This window comes from Lepidothrix coronata, unplaced genomic scaffold (assembly GCF_001604755.1).
Source record: "Lepidothrix coronata isolate B3197 unplaced genomic scaffold, Lepidothrix_coronata-1.0 Scaffold58, whole genome shotgun sequence".
NCBI lineage: Eukaryota > Metazoa > Chordata > Aves > Passeriformes > Pipridae > Lepidothrix > Lepidothrix coronata.
The window spans coordinates 2,114,482-2,128,411 of NW_016690238.1; the positions used below are offsets into that span (position 1 = coordinate 2,114,482).

The following is a 13,930-nucleotide window of genomic DNA, read 5'->3' on the forward strand; positions in this document are numbered from 1 at the left end:
AGCAGATTGCTTTATGTTTGGGATAAAGGCCCTTTTAAATCCACTTACGGACAGATAAATATTTAGTGGGCCAGCAAAGACTAAACCGCATCAGGAAGACAAAACACCAGGACCATTCAAGCTGCTGTAATTAAGCTGATTTCCCTTGTTAATGCCTTTGGACTGAAACCTGACAAGAGACACAAAATACCTCAAAAATTTAACAGAGCCATAATGTATAGGTATGGCTTGCTCCAACGCTAAGTTATTTTGCCCCTAGTGAAGAATTCTGGAATGTATAAGGGCAATAGCAAGGGAAAACTGGAATTTCTTGACACAAAGAGCAGACAGCAAGTAATTCTTTTGAAAACTCCTAATGGACACCAAACAGCCAGGGGAAATTTTAGTTTTGAGGTGGCAATTTTAAATGAAAATGGAAGTACTTATCCCCCTCATCTTTTAAATTTCAAAACTTGTATTACACAGAATTTTCAGGATTGACAGTGTAGACAACTGTCTTAGGATGGCCAGAAATATCCTGTTACAAGGGCCTGCCTTGCTCACCTACGGCTTTACCTGCCTGGTAGGGACATTACCTCACTATTTAGCCTGTCCCTCAGGTTCATTTTAAAGTTTCAGCAAAGATAGTTCAACTTTTGGCAGGTTCATGGGGAGAAAACCCACTTATCCCATGGTGCTAAATAAGAGACTGCTAGCTCTTCACTGAGAGCATGTAATACTTCTTTGGAAAAAATACTTGAAATCTGGCACAGCTAAGTTCATTCTGAAATGATTTGCAGTTTCCAACTTTGCAAACCTCTTACCACGTGGTTTTTTTTTTTTGCCATTTCTGAACAGGAGGTTGCATGTCCCCACAATGTTTGTCCAGAGATCAGCTAGCTGCCACATCCTAAATCCTGCTGCTTTTTAACTGCATATTCTCCCCCTTTTTTTTTTTTGTTTTCCAGCCAACTGTTAGCTAACTGTGCAGTTTGGGGATTAACCCTTGAAACTTAAGAGATTCTTTCCCTACCTAAGACTCTGAAATATTGCTGCATTTTGAGGTTAAAATCCATGATATTTTATCTAGAGCAATCTCCTTGAATGCCTATTATCATATTCTGTTTCCAGTCATGTAAAATACACCCTTTGGACAGTAGCATCTGGATTACATCTAAACCAGAGTCAAATTCCCTTTGTTATTGAAAGGTCTCTGTTTTGGGCACACACACCAATACCAACAGTCAACATCATGGTCATCTTGCCTAAATTCTTGCCCTTTAGACGTTGCCTGCACCCATCCAGCTGATGTCTGAATCATAGTCTAGTCCAACTCCTTTACAAAAATGATCCAATCTGAAAACAAGACTTCAAGCAATGCAGAAGCCACCAAATAACAAATCAAGGTTTCCTAAAGGCTCAATTGCCCCAGGCATTTGAAAGCATACACACACCTTCACACCAAAAGGAACATCTTTATCATGACCTCTGTTTTATGAGGAATTTCTTGGGACTTCAGTTATTCTAAGACAACATACACACAAGCAGGCAGTTAACGTGTTCCCAGTGCTTTTAACTATGAACCTTTTTCCCAGCGTTGCTGAATCACTTCCTGAATAACATGTGTACCATTTACCAGATGCTCTGAGTGTCCTTCAGTTCTCCACTGACAGCAACGAGGCTTTTCCAAACCGTTAATATTTGGAAAAGTTTATTTGAATCGCTATCAAATTAGCTATGACTGCATCTTGAAGTCGGAAAATGAGGAACTAATACGACAGCAGAGGCAGAACGCGTGGAAGTTCACAAATACTACGGAAAAGCAGCGTGGAAGTTAATTTTTCACTCTCTAGCTCCACACCAGCTTCAGCTGGAGGCAGCAGGTTCCCTGTGCTATCAGTGTAGGTCACCCAAAGCCTCTCACCTTGCTGATTTTGGCAGGTGTGGGCTGCGGCGCCGGCTGTGCTGGTGTCGGGGTCGACTGCGCTGAAGGCTGCGATGGATGCTGCGGCTGGGGCTGGGGCTGGGGCTGCAGGCCATGAGTGGGGATCTGGTGAACCTGCCCCGGGGTTGTCACGTTCACCATATCATTGGTCTGCACCTCAATCTTGTAACCAGGTGGCAAGAAGGTGTTGAAACCCATGATCAGGTCTGGGTGGCCCTTGAAGAGCTGCGATACGCGGCTGATCACTCCCGGAGTGTCGATACTGAGGAAGGAACAAGGTAACAACCTCATCATCCTCTGGGACCTTTCAGTGGGACAAAGTTCTCCACATAGGAATTCTCCATTAGGTTTTCTCCCTTATTACCTTTAACCTATGAAACAATGCAAAACTGATTCCTATAAAGACATCGCTGAACTGAAGAGTATATTAACATTATTTTATTAGCCCAGCCAGCATTTTATAATCTACAAGATCTAGTTCCAAGTCTGACCATTATTAATGGGCAGACAACCAGACAGCCAGATGAATCAGCTATCAAGGCTGAACTTGTGAACTCCCACTCTATGCAGAGATTTCGTATAAATGAAGGGATGCATTTAATTTTCAGAAAATAAAGCACACAATTGCTTTTATATCATTGTCCAGGTGCATTAATCTGCACACAAAGGACAGAATTTAGCTCCTGCCCTGTACTCCCATGTCCACGTACACTCTTTCTAACCTGGAAGGAAGAAGCAAAATGCAGCTCATTACCTTTGAGACTTAAATTCCTTCATAATATCCAAGAAATCATTGTAGACCTGTGGCTGGCTACCAAACTGCAGCTTCACCTGGTCAAGGTAAGATAATGCATCCTCCACCTGGAGACAGACCAGATGGGTTATATTAGCAGAGAAGTCTTGATTTCACCTCCCATTGTTCTGTAAAACACGTTGTTATTTGAAACACAGCTGTCAGCCCTGAGCCTGGGCAAGGAATTAAGGAGCAAAAAGCTCGTGAGCTTGGTTAGTGTACTACCAGCACCATTTGAGTAAGAGGTACTCACTCCCCACTCCTGCCCACGAGATAAAACTGTACCAAAAAGAGACAAAAAGGGGGGGGGGGGAAAAGCAACAGATATCAGCAGAATTACTCAGAGAAAAACATATTCCAAATTTACCATCACTGAAGTGACTGCTAGGACAAACAGAACTAGACTGAGTATTTTTCCTGCATTCATATGTGGAAATTATTATGGAAGTCTAAGAATAAGCTGAAAGTGGAAATGAGATATTCAGTGTAGTAGATGTCTGCCAGGTACACGCTTGCACTTCTCTCAAAAAGCCAGACATTTCATTTCGACATAGAAAGGTTTCGAAAATGGCAACTGTGGGCGGTAAATTGTTTTACACCTCAAACAGCAAGAAGTTTATGAACTGTTCGTGTACCAACAGCAAATTTTCAGAGGTACTGAAAGAACAGTCACATCCTAATGCGAGAGCTCTGGGTCTCTGTGCCCCAGCCAGCCCAAATGCTCAGCAGCTGCACACAGGACCTCTCTGAAATGTCTGAAATGAAACAACAGCAAAGGAATAAAGACTCATGTATAGCCCCAACCTTGCATTACCAAAGGATTTTCCATGGATTTCACTGGGAGAAAGAACTACTCTTTTAGAAACTGTTTTGAGAGCTCTGTAGAAATGAAGTGTCCCACATTCAGCAAAAGGGTTCCACCAAAACCAGAAAAGACTCACAACCGTATTTGGAAGAGACTAAGAAACGGGCATCAATTGATATGTATGTGCCTTCTCCAAATGTGGCTACTTACAAGGGTTATTTTTGGTGGACTTTTCTTCTTGTTTAAGGATTTTACAGCATGTAATCTGAGAATAGAGCCTTCCTTACTCCCAAATTACTCCCACACAACCACCCACATATGCCATGTGTTCAGAAAAGCACCAAATGTTTTGGCAATTTAACCCATTCATACAAATACTCTGAGCAATACTTTTTTTCTTTTTCCTTCCTGCCCCAAATCTTTTTCTAGCAAGTCCCATTTTTTTTAAGATAGTATTTGCAACAACAAGGTTTCAGCAGAAAGAGAAGTCCATTTCTGCATTCAACAGACTTCCAAACATGAGAAGAACCTAATCCTAGTCAAGAAATCTTTTAGATGGTCAGCAGCAGGGAGGTAAAACGGATAGAAGAAGGTCCCTGGCTGGCCAATGATTTAGGGAGAGGTTGTCTTACTTCAGGCAGCACTGCTTGGCCTTACCTTGAGCCTCTGGAACTGCTGCTGGCCCTGCACGGGCACGGCTGGGGGCGTGGGGTGTGTGTGGCTCTGCACCACCTGGCTCCCGTGGGGCTGCACTGGCGCGGGGTGGTGGTGGCCACTGTGGACGGTGGCGATGGCCGGCCCGTGGCTGCTCGAGCTCTGTGGCACGGCTGACACCTGGCAAGGCAAAGAGGATGTCAGGTATGGCTACGGCTTTGTGGCAAGAGAGCAGGGTCAGGCTTCCCAGATGCAGAAAATACAATTTTAAGGAAGCAGAAGACAGTCCGTTTGTGCTTTAGCCATGACTGCTAATGACCTTGCTTGAAACGTAGCTATTATTTTCTTCAATGAAGACCCAGAGAGACCTAAAAACAAATCAAGACAACTCTCATCCTACACTCCAAATACAGGAGAGCCCTTCCTGCAAACAGGTTCCAAACACGGGTTGTCCCCAGCCTGCACACTCACTGGCTGTCCAGTGACATAAAGGCCAGCAAAAGGAGGATAAAATGTGATTTTTAATCTGACAAGAGTCAAGGTTCTCTCCTTTCCCATCACAAGTACTAATCTGAGTTAATGAATCTTTATGAGCTTCTACACTCTTGACATTCAGTTGGGGAACTGAAAGTCAAACTCTGGCTCTCTGGCATCAGCAGGCTCAAGGGAAAACTCAGCTTGGTATTTCCCCTAGAAAAACAGGGAAAGGAACAGAAGGCATGCGCTTTTGGGTCTCCTTCAAACCTAAAACCAGGAAAGTTTCAATCTGGAAAATCATTTTCACAAACCCAGTTTTCCATTCAAGCCTCTTTTAGATGGGATATACTTTATTTAATCCTCATGAACAAGGAAAGATTTGCTCGCTGATCCATTCAGGTTCTTTTTAGGAAGCATTACCAGCATCAACACACCCTGTTCCAGCCCCTGCAAGGGTCTGCCTGTAGCTCCTTAGCTCCGTGGCTGCTACTATCAGTCTGAACATCCCTTCTACAGAAGCAGGAACGAAGCTGTGTGTAAAATCAGGCACCAGACAGGGAGAGCAGCCCACCAGTAACACAAGTGTGGAAGATGCAACACGCCAGACACATGGCAAAGACAAATATCACACAAACAGCCTTTCTGTGCTCTTTCAGTGAGAGCTATCTCCAGTGCACTCTACGAGGACAATTTTTTCCCTATTCCCAGCTGCCAGCTCCTTGCAAAGACGGCAAGAGAGGGAAGAGTGCCACCTAATGACTCTGGGGTAGTGTTTTCTGAAAAATTTCAATTTTCTTGAAAGTCTTCAACCTACATGCTGATCTAGTCTGTTAAGCTTAAGATCACCCAAGATACTGTATGTCTGTTACAAGAACAAAAAAAGAAAAATGCTGGAAAAAAAAAGAAAAATGGAGGAAAAGCCCTCCACAAACCTGCCTCTGGGATTCAGAGATCAGGGTGTGAGAGAATCATTGGAAGAATCGTGTTCAAGAAAGCCAACTTTTTTTTGTGAATGAAGCCAATAGCCCCAAAGCAAGTGCTGAAAACGAGAGACGTGTGATGAGCACGTTGCCCAATTTGGTTTCTTAAGGAAACCCTGGTTACTAAAACAAAACCTTGTCTCAAACACAGAATTCTGGGGTGAAACGGCACGGCGCTGGCTCGTCGCAGAGCTGTGGCTGAGGGATGAGCACACGCACCTGGTAGCTGGGAGTTACCGAGTACTGGATCCCCGTGGCAGACTGCATGGTCTCCGAAACCGCCTCATAGACCGGCGGGGCCGGAGCGAGCACGCGGTGCTGGTGTGGGAAAGCTTCGGTGCTGCTGGTGATACGTCTCTGCTGCGACGCATACACAGGTGACTCCTGCTCGTCCAATCGCCGCTTCATTCTGAACTCATGCTCGGCAAGCACCACAAAAACCTGTTAAAAACAGAGCAGTCAGCAGAAGGAATCGACCCGTCGCTCCCTTCCGGATGCTGAGATCGCCGCGAGCGGGTAGGGGCGAGTTTCTGTCTGTTCAGGTACCGATATCTTGAGATGGGAAAGTGGAATTAAAGATTCAGCTTTCAGCAAAAAAAAAAAAAAAGCAATCGTGTCTTATCACGAAAAGTAGAGCCTTACTGTCATATTTTCAAAGTAAATGATTTCTTCAGTCTCACTTAAAGGATATTGCTCACATGGGGCATCTTAAACACACGCAGACCTCGAGCAACGCAAACCTCATGAATGCAGTGTTTGAACACAACAGACTGGGGAAGGATGTGTTACCTACACACATTTTATACTGAAAACAGAAAAAAACCCCTCCTGGACAGTCCAGATAGAATGACAGACAGCTGTGAGAGATGCTTTCAAATGTGGGAGGAAGGAGGCAAAAAGTAGGGTGCGTAATCAGATTCTGAAGTCACTTGCAAAGCCCCAAAGAGTTCTGCATTTAATACACACAGGCAACTTCAGGGAAAGCCACAGGTCCACTACCCCAGGAGTATTTTGGATACCACATGCCACACACCTGTGGTCCTGCCAGCACCCTGGCCACACTCAGCAGCACCAAGCCAAGGCGTGTAAAAGGGAGCAGCGCTAGCAGGCACAGCGGCTGGATTCCTGCATGCCTGCCAGGGGTGCCAATAAGCACAGATCAGCAGCTCTCTCACTTACTCCTCAGTATTTTTCTTCATGTTCCTGCCCTACTCGGAGCTGGTTTTATGCAACTTCATTTCACTCCAAGTCTGACAGGTCATTCTGCCACTGTCCTGCTCCAAAAGGACCCACGAATTCTTGGCTCTGTTGGACTTAACTACACATCTACTCTTTTCTGCAAGCAAATTCCAGCACTGTTTTCTGTCCATTTTCTGTCCATTTCTGTCCAGTTATTGCCATCCTGTTCATCAAAGCACAGGCAGCCTATTAGGGTGTTTGAGGGACAGAAAACAGAGTGAAATCCACCCCCGTCTTCTGCTTCAGGACCTTCCCAAACCAAGGCCTTTTCAGTTTGGTGCAGTTAAACACAGTCACTGCTAAGGCAAACACATGGATAAACAACAGGGAACGACATTCCCCCCCCCCAGATTAATGGTACAAAAGCCAACTAAGCCAAACCACATCTACCAAGTCAGGACAGCTCTTCACAGTCTAAATCTGTCACCAAAAATAATTTGTTAATATCTCAGTGCATGTCAAATATGGAAACAGGAACCAGCAGGACAGAGGTGCAGAATGGATCAAGTTGGGTTTGAGGACAGAGGTGCAGAATGGATAAGTTGGGCTTGAGAACACATGCCTTCGTGGAAGGGTTTCCCCCTCTGTGCATTAAAAAATCGATCATGGAAAAATCTGGATTGGAAAGGACCTTAAAGACCATCTTGTTCTAACCCCCTGCCAGGGGAAGGGACACCTTCCACTGTCCCGAGTTGCTTCAAGCTCCGTCCAACCTGGCCTTGAACACTTCCAGGGAGGAAGCAGCCACGGCTCCTCTGGGCAACCTGTGCCAGGGCCTCACCACCCTCACAGGAAAGAATTTCTTCCCAGCATCCAATCTAAACCCTCTCTACTAGTCCCTCCTTTCACTTGGATGGAGTAGGACAAGAAAGATGATGACTTAATTTCTTTTTGAAGTTACTCCTCAAGTCTAACCACTCAAGAGTCCCCAGAATTACTTGGCAGGTTGCAGGCAGAGGCAGGGGACTCCTTGCCCCAAGTAAGGGGGAAAGCTCGCCAACTGCATCTTATTTACAAGTTAAAAACCCCAGGTAGGCCTGACCTCCAGCATACACTCAGCAAGCAGAGCAGCACACTCCAGAAGCACACTTTGCTAATGGCACCTGCGCTGGTTGTCTTTTCTACTGGTCACTGCTGACAAATGAAGAGCCAGGCAGGTTAACGTGGAGCTACTCCCCTCAGGCACAGCCCACGTTTAGCTTTGCAAAAACATAGTTTTATGCTAATAAGGCTGGGACAGAACTGAGCAAATCTGGACACATACCAGCCTCCCACCAGCAGAGCTGGCCAAGATTTTGCATGACAATGGCTGACTGCATGAGTAAAGTCAGGGCAAAGCTTTGGTGGCAGCTATTTATAACCCACTCACCAACAGTGGACACTCTTCTGCCTAAACACTGTCCCCTCAGCCAGTCCTTACACTTGCTTTTGATCTCCCAGGCTGGGTCACCCCTTACACTTTCAAGATACATGTATAGATACATGTGGTGTGTATGTGGTGTGCTGGCTGTTCAGTGTCCCACCCTTGGGTCTCACTTTCCAAAGCAACACTACACATGTCTTCCTTCAGATGGACTAACCAACCTCTAAAGCAAAGGCTGTTTGAGGGCAGAAGATGGATGGAAGACTCACGTGCTCTCCTGAGGATTAAAATGCCACCTAGGCTACTTGAAGAGACTTTTCCCCATGAAGCCATCAAAATTCTCAGCCTGTGAGGCTGTGGGAATCATGCTAGCACCAAGGATCCATCACCACACACACACAGCAGCAGCATGAACATCAGTTCTTGAAGCTCCTGATTCATGCAGACCAAGTGTAGAATCTTCCAAAAACCCAGCTTACTGTATGGTCAATATTAAAACTCCTGTTAAATGAAAATTATAGCACATGTAGGTTTGTCTTCCCACTGAATTCCACTCACCTTTGCCAACTGAGCTTGGACTCTGCTTCTGTCTAAGCATTGGACTAACTTCAGTGGTGAAGTTTTGTATTATAGTCAATATAGAGTAAATATTACAGGTAATAGTCAATAGCACTAGTCAATCTTCCTAGATAACACCATGCTAAACTCCTACCAAGAGTCTGCATCCACTAGCTCACAGCAAACCAGTACTTACTGCAGATTGCTAACTGACAGGCTTCATTAATGAGAGCAGAGATGATCCTGAAGCTTTGCTGTACCTAGACAAAGACTAGTGATGACAACTCTGCATCCACGACCACCCAAACTCTACAGAGAGGGGAAAGCAAACCAGCACCAGAGCAGTGATTCATCTGCATCCTGCAGACGGAATTATAATGCTGAATGTTCCCAAAGTGCATTCATTTCCTCACTGAAGTCCAGCTGATTTTGACCTGGCATCTCCCACTGATCTCCTCTGCTCAAAAGCTGGAGAGATCTGCTGTGCAGCAAGTCCTACCCCTCCTACAGTCCACCAGCCTGCTGAGGAAGGAAGGCGGAGATGAAACCCAAGACTAGACATGTAATTTTGAACTGATTTAGCCAAAGCCTGATGCTCAAAGGGGCAGTTCCGCCCACTTCCACTCGCTGTGACAACTGATTTCTCTCAGCTTCCTAAACGATGGCAAAGCCCAGCTACAGGAGAGACTTGTATCAGGCATTTTCCCTCCAGATTACAAGTACTTCGCTTATGTTGTCATCTCAAAAATGCTGCACACACCACTGGCATCCCCTTATGGACTCTGACGTGAAGATTTAGAGAGCCCCCAATTCACACTGCACCATCTGTGATCTTAATTTGGGGGCGGAAAAAAGAAAAAAGCCCCCAGATTACAGCAAGGACTGAAAGTAAGCCACAAAAATTCAGGGACTTTCCTTCATTAGAAGCATTAACAGGAGGCATGTAGGAGAGCTTAGCAATACCTGAGCAGACAAAGTAAAGAACTGCATCCCCTTCCTCCAGCATCATTTCTACCCAAACTCCCTTTTAACTCCACTTACAGCACACTACATTCTGCCTAGGGGAGAATGAAAACTATAGGGGTTTTTTTCTTTTCTGAGGTTTTTACTGTTCCCCTTCACAGGAAAAGGATGCTGCATAGGAACACTCCTAGATCTTCCCACCTGTGCCACCTCCCAGCTCACCAGCTCCATGCTACGGGTAAGAATCATTAGGCAGACACACATAGGATCCTCGGCTGGTAAAGCAAGGAAAAAATTGAGAAAATGTACGTTGGGTCTCATTAACATCTCCAGAATTACACAACTCTACACTGCCAACTTCATCAGAGGGTTTCCCCATCCACCTGCCTCACACAAGCCAGTGGGACCAAAAGGCAAGTGGAGCACATCCCTTTCCCTCTGGTACTGAGGAAAGGAGAGGAGTGGCAGTACTGACACAGAAAGAGAAGGAACAAAGCGGGGACAATGCTGGATTCAGCTGGTGGAGCACTGCAGGGCTCTCCCACTGCCCGCTCACTGCTCCATGGCAGCAACAGAGGCACGAGAGCCCAGGTACTCCCCTCTTCCCTCACAAAACTGCCTCTCCGGTGGCAGCTCCGCTCCACACCTTTTTATCACATAATACCCCCAAAATCTCCATTACTTCTATTTCGGGTTTTCCCTGAAGCAAGGTCTTCTGGCATTACAGATCAGCTAGTAAAGTAAAAAGAAAGGCAAACAGAGACTAGGAAGAAAGCAAAACGGGAAGGTGAGCTGCCTCAGCACCTGTTGGAACCCTAACACACCTGTGGATGAACACCATCTTCACCAACAAGTTGTAAAAGAGCTACTGGAGAGGATTTTGGTCCCTGCGGAGCAAGGACCTCTCTGAAAAAGGGCACGGAAACCGCAGAGCTGCAGAGGATGCGTTTAACACGTGAGGGCTTTTTAAAAGGCTTTCCTTTTGAAGGAGAAAGGACTCGAAAGCCAGGAACAGCAAGTGTAAGTCTCAACTCTGAGCCCGGAACAGCCACGGATATCTTGCAGGACATGTCACCCGCAGGATTATACGGGAGCACATCACAGTGCCTGCTGGAAAGCAGCCAGCTCAGGTTCCAGCAGCGCTAACCCAGCCACACGACTTCCACGACATGACCCAGCTTGTTTAGCAATCGCTCCTGTACTTTTCTGCACGGTGCCACACAGCCCATATCCCCTGCCTGTACCACGGGGATAACCCCTTGGCCACACTACGGAGACCACGACCAGAGTGTCATTCCAAAATGAAATGAGAAGCATCCCCAGGAAGAAAGTGCTGGAAAAGCACTACATGAAGCTTTTGGAGGAGTTAGGAGAAATGTTCTGCAAGGTGACACAGTGACAGCTGTGCCAGTGCTCACCACAAGGCAGGTGGGACACAAATAAACCCCACTCGCCTCTGTCCAGACGGGTAACAAGTTGGTAAGGCACTGATCCGTGCTTTGCCAAAAAATGGCCTGGGTGTCAAACCCCACCGCACAAACACGATCCAAACTGAGCTCTGCAGATCTTAGAGCATTGTTTTGCCCTGTTCCCTGACTGCATCTTCCCCATGCACAGAGAAAATGAACAGAACAGTTTCATTCATCCAAATAAAAAGAAACAAGATCCCGTGGGGTTGGACAAGAGCAACGCATCCCCAAAAGTGCACCACGGGTTGAAGTGACAACTATTATGGGGCTCTTCCTGCTCCAGCTCTAACAGCCACAAAAGTTTTCCAATGCTAGAGAAGACCAGAACAGCAATCTGGACAGAAAACGATTCATAAATCCTGGAAACGTAAATGATCCGCCTGCCAATTCCAACACGATGCTCCCAGCTCCAAGACCCACATGTGCCAGGAGCCTTGTGCAGAGGGCTCCCACGGCAATCCCAGCTCAGGCCAGGGGGAAAGCATCCCCTTCCCCACACTGCTCACAAAAGCAGCCTAAATCATCCGGAGTTTCCCCAAACTTGAGCAAATTAGAGCCGTGAAAGATCACATTGAGGCAACTCAAACAAATTAATGCTGAGACCACGTGTCTTCAGCAGAAGGTGGGAGGGATGAGGACGAGATACGCTGGGGTGAGAAAGCAGAGTTTCCTTTTGCAAAGAGCGCACCAGTGTGAAAAACTGCTAACTTCACCTGGTCAGGGAAAAAAGGCCCTTAAAAGTGTTTTTCTGTCCAGCACAGATCGACACCAGGCTGCCAAGATACTTTTATGTGATGAAGGAATTTTTACAGGTACTTTAAAATTACTATATTAAAATAAAATGCCGTTCTAATTGAAAATACCATACTGTTAATCCTATAGAATAATGTATACCTTTCTGAAACTGTGTTTTCTTAAATAATTGCAAGTTAGGAAGATTGCAGGGCAGATAGATTTGTACTGAATTAAGTCGGGCATTTCTCACTTGTTTACTGACCCCACACCTTTTAGCACAACTGAAAGTGTCAAGTTAGAAGAAAAACATGAGGTGTTAGGTCAGCCTTAAGCTAGGCTTTAGCACACAGCCCAGGTTTAGATTCCTCTGGACAGCGTGGGAGATTGAAAATCCAGCCACAGCTCAAGATGCCATTGATAATTAGTTTAAAATAGCGCTGAAACAAGTTATTTTGCCCTATTTCAGTGGTCCAAATAAACGGATTTCTTTTGGGATGTAACCTTGCCACCCGTGCACTGAACACACATGTATAGTTGCACAAATAACAACTATTAAAACTCATTCTGTACCCAGGCCAGGAAAAGGCAGAAAAAACAGGATTCAGTTAAGCAGACACCAAGCACGCTCATACTTTTAAAGCTGCCTGAACTTCACCAGCCTCCTGCTATCAAAAAGAAAAAAAAACCCTGAAGTTTTTTGTACATCTACAATAGCCTGAAGAATTAAAAAGGCGATAAAATACCAAGAGCAAGTGCCTGGCAAGTTCAAGGCACAGAATGGAGAGGATGTGCAGAGAGATGCAGCTCGCTATTAAAATCTCTGGAAAATTAACGGGTGCACGAGGAGCTCTCGGGTTTCCGCGTATCCACACGTCACTCCAACAGGTTCTTAGGAATCGCTGCAGCACGGAGCTGAAAAACTGCGAAAAGCGACGGGGGAACCCTCGGTGATCCCGAAGCCGGTGCGGAGCGGGCGGCGGCGGCGGCGCGGGACCCCCGCGGGGAGTTATTGTCCGGCAAAGCCCTTTCATGGCAACTCCGCCAGGAAGTTGGCTGAGCACCGGAGCCCAGGGAGCCCCGCGCCCGCTCTCGGAACGCCCCCGCAGGCGAGCGGGAGCGCCGCTGGCGGCTCCGGCGCGCGGTGCGGCCGGTACCGGGGCCGTGCAATGCGGGCGAGCGCTGCCGGGGGCGGTCCCGCCGCAGCCCGGGAGCGGCACCGGGCGGAGGGCGGGCGGAGGGGCGGGGGGAGGAGGCGGCGCCCGGCTCGCAGCGCGCCCAGCGGCCGCCGCACGCTCCGCCCGCCGCTCCCGCCATGCCGGGGCCGGGACACCCCGGCGGGGCGGGGCGGGGCGGGAGGACGCGCGGCCGCCCGCGCGGGCCGGGGCTCCCCGGGGAGCCGCGCCGCGGGCACCGACCGGCCCCCCCCCGACCACGCTTCGCCGCCGCACCGGCAACGGGCCCCGCCCCCTATGGATCGCCGGAGGGGGCCGGCCCCGGGCCCGGCGGCCACCCCTCCCCGCCGTCCCGCTCTCCCTTACCTCGAAGCGGGCCCTGGCAGCGGCCGAGTCTCCCTCAGGGTCCGGGGGCGGCGGGCCCCTCTCGGGCGGGCGGCGGGGGCGGGCTGTCCCCGGTGCGGTGAGGGGGGAGGTCCCCGCGCCCCTCCTCCCGGAGGGGGGGGGCGGGCGGGGTCGGCGCCGGTGCCCCGGCGGGGCGGGGGGCTCGGCGGGGGGGGGTAAGATGGAGTAACCGTCTGTCGGCCGCCGCGGCGGAGCGCTGCCCGCTTCTCTGTTCCCCGGGAAATCCCGCCCCTCCTCGCGCAGGGGGGGAGCCCCGAGCGCCCGTTGGGCGAGACGAGCGCCCGTCACCCTCTCGGCCAATGGGCGCGCTGGCCCCGCCCACCAAGACCTCCCCTATTGGCCGCGGCCCCCAGGAAGGGGATGTGGAGAGGAAGGGAGGGCGGAGGGGGGGGG

General features: G+C 48.4%; 1 protein-coding gene across 3 annotated transcripts in view; it reads right to left on the reverse strand.

Annotated features, from left to right (window-relative positions):
* Positions 1-13,930, reverse strand: part of SIN3A (SIN3 transcription regulator family member A) — a 32,974-nt gene that overhangs the window by 17,600 nt on the left and 1,444 nt on the right. Inside the window, exons 1-5 of one of the 3 annotated variants that reach the window (XM_017816993.1) lie at positions 13,499-13,561; positions 5,853-6,074; positions 4,180-4,356; positions 2,679-2,785; positions 1,904-2,186 (exon numbers count right to left, since the gene is read on the reverse strand). In XM_017816993.1, the coding sequence (XP_017672482.1) occupies positions 1,904-2,186; positions 2,679-2,785; positions 4,180-4,356; positions 5,853-6,041 (756 nt within the window). In that variant the 5' untranslated portion in view covers positions 6,042-6,074; positions 13,499-13,561. Of the gene's footprint in view, positions 1-1,903; positions 2,187-2,678; positions 2,786-4,179; positions 4,357-5,852; positions 6,075-12,703; positions 12,726-13,498; positions 13,562-13,930 lie in introns of those variants that run through there. The other 2 variants (XM_017816995.1, XM_017816994.1) reach the window with 2 other exon arrangements.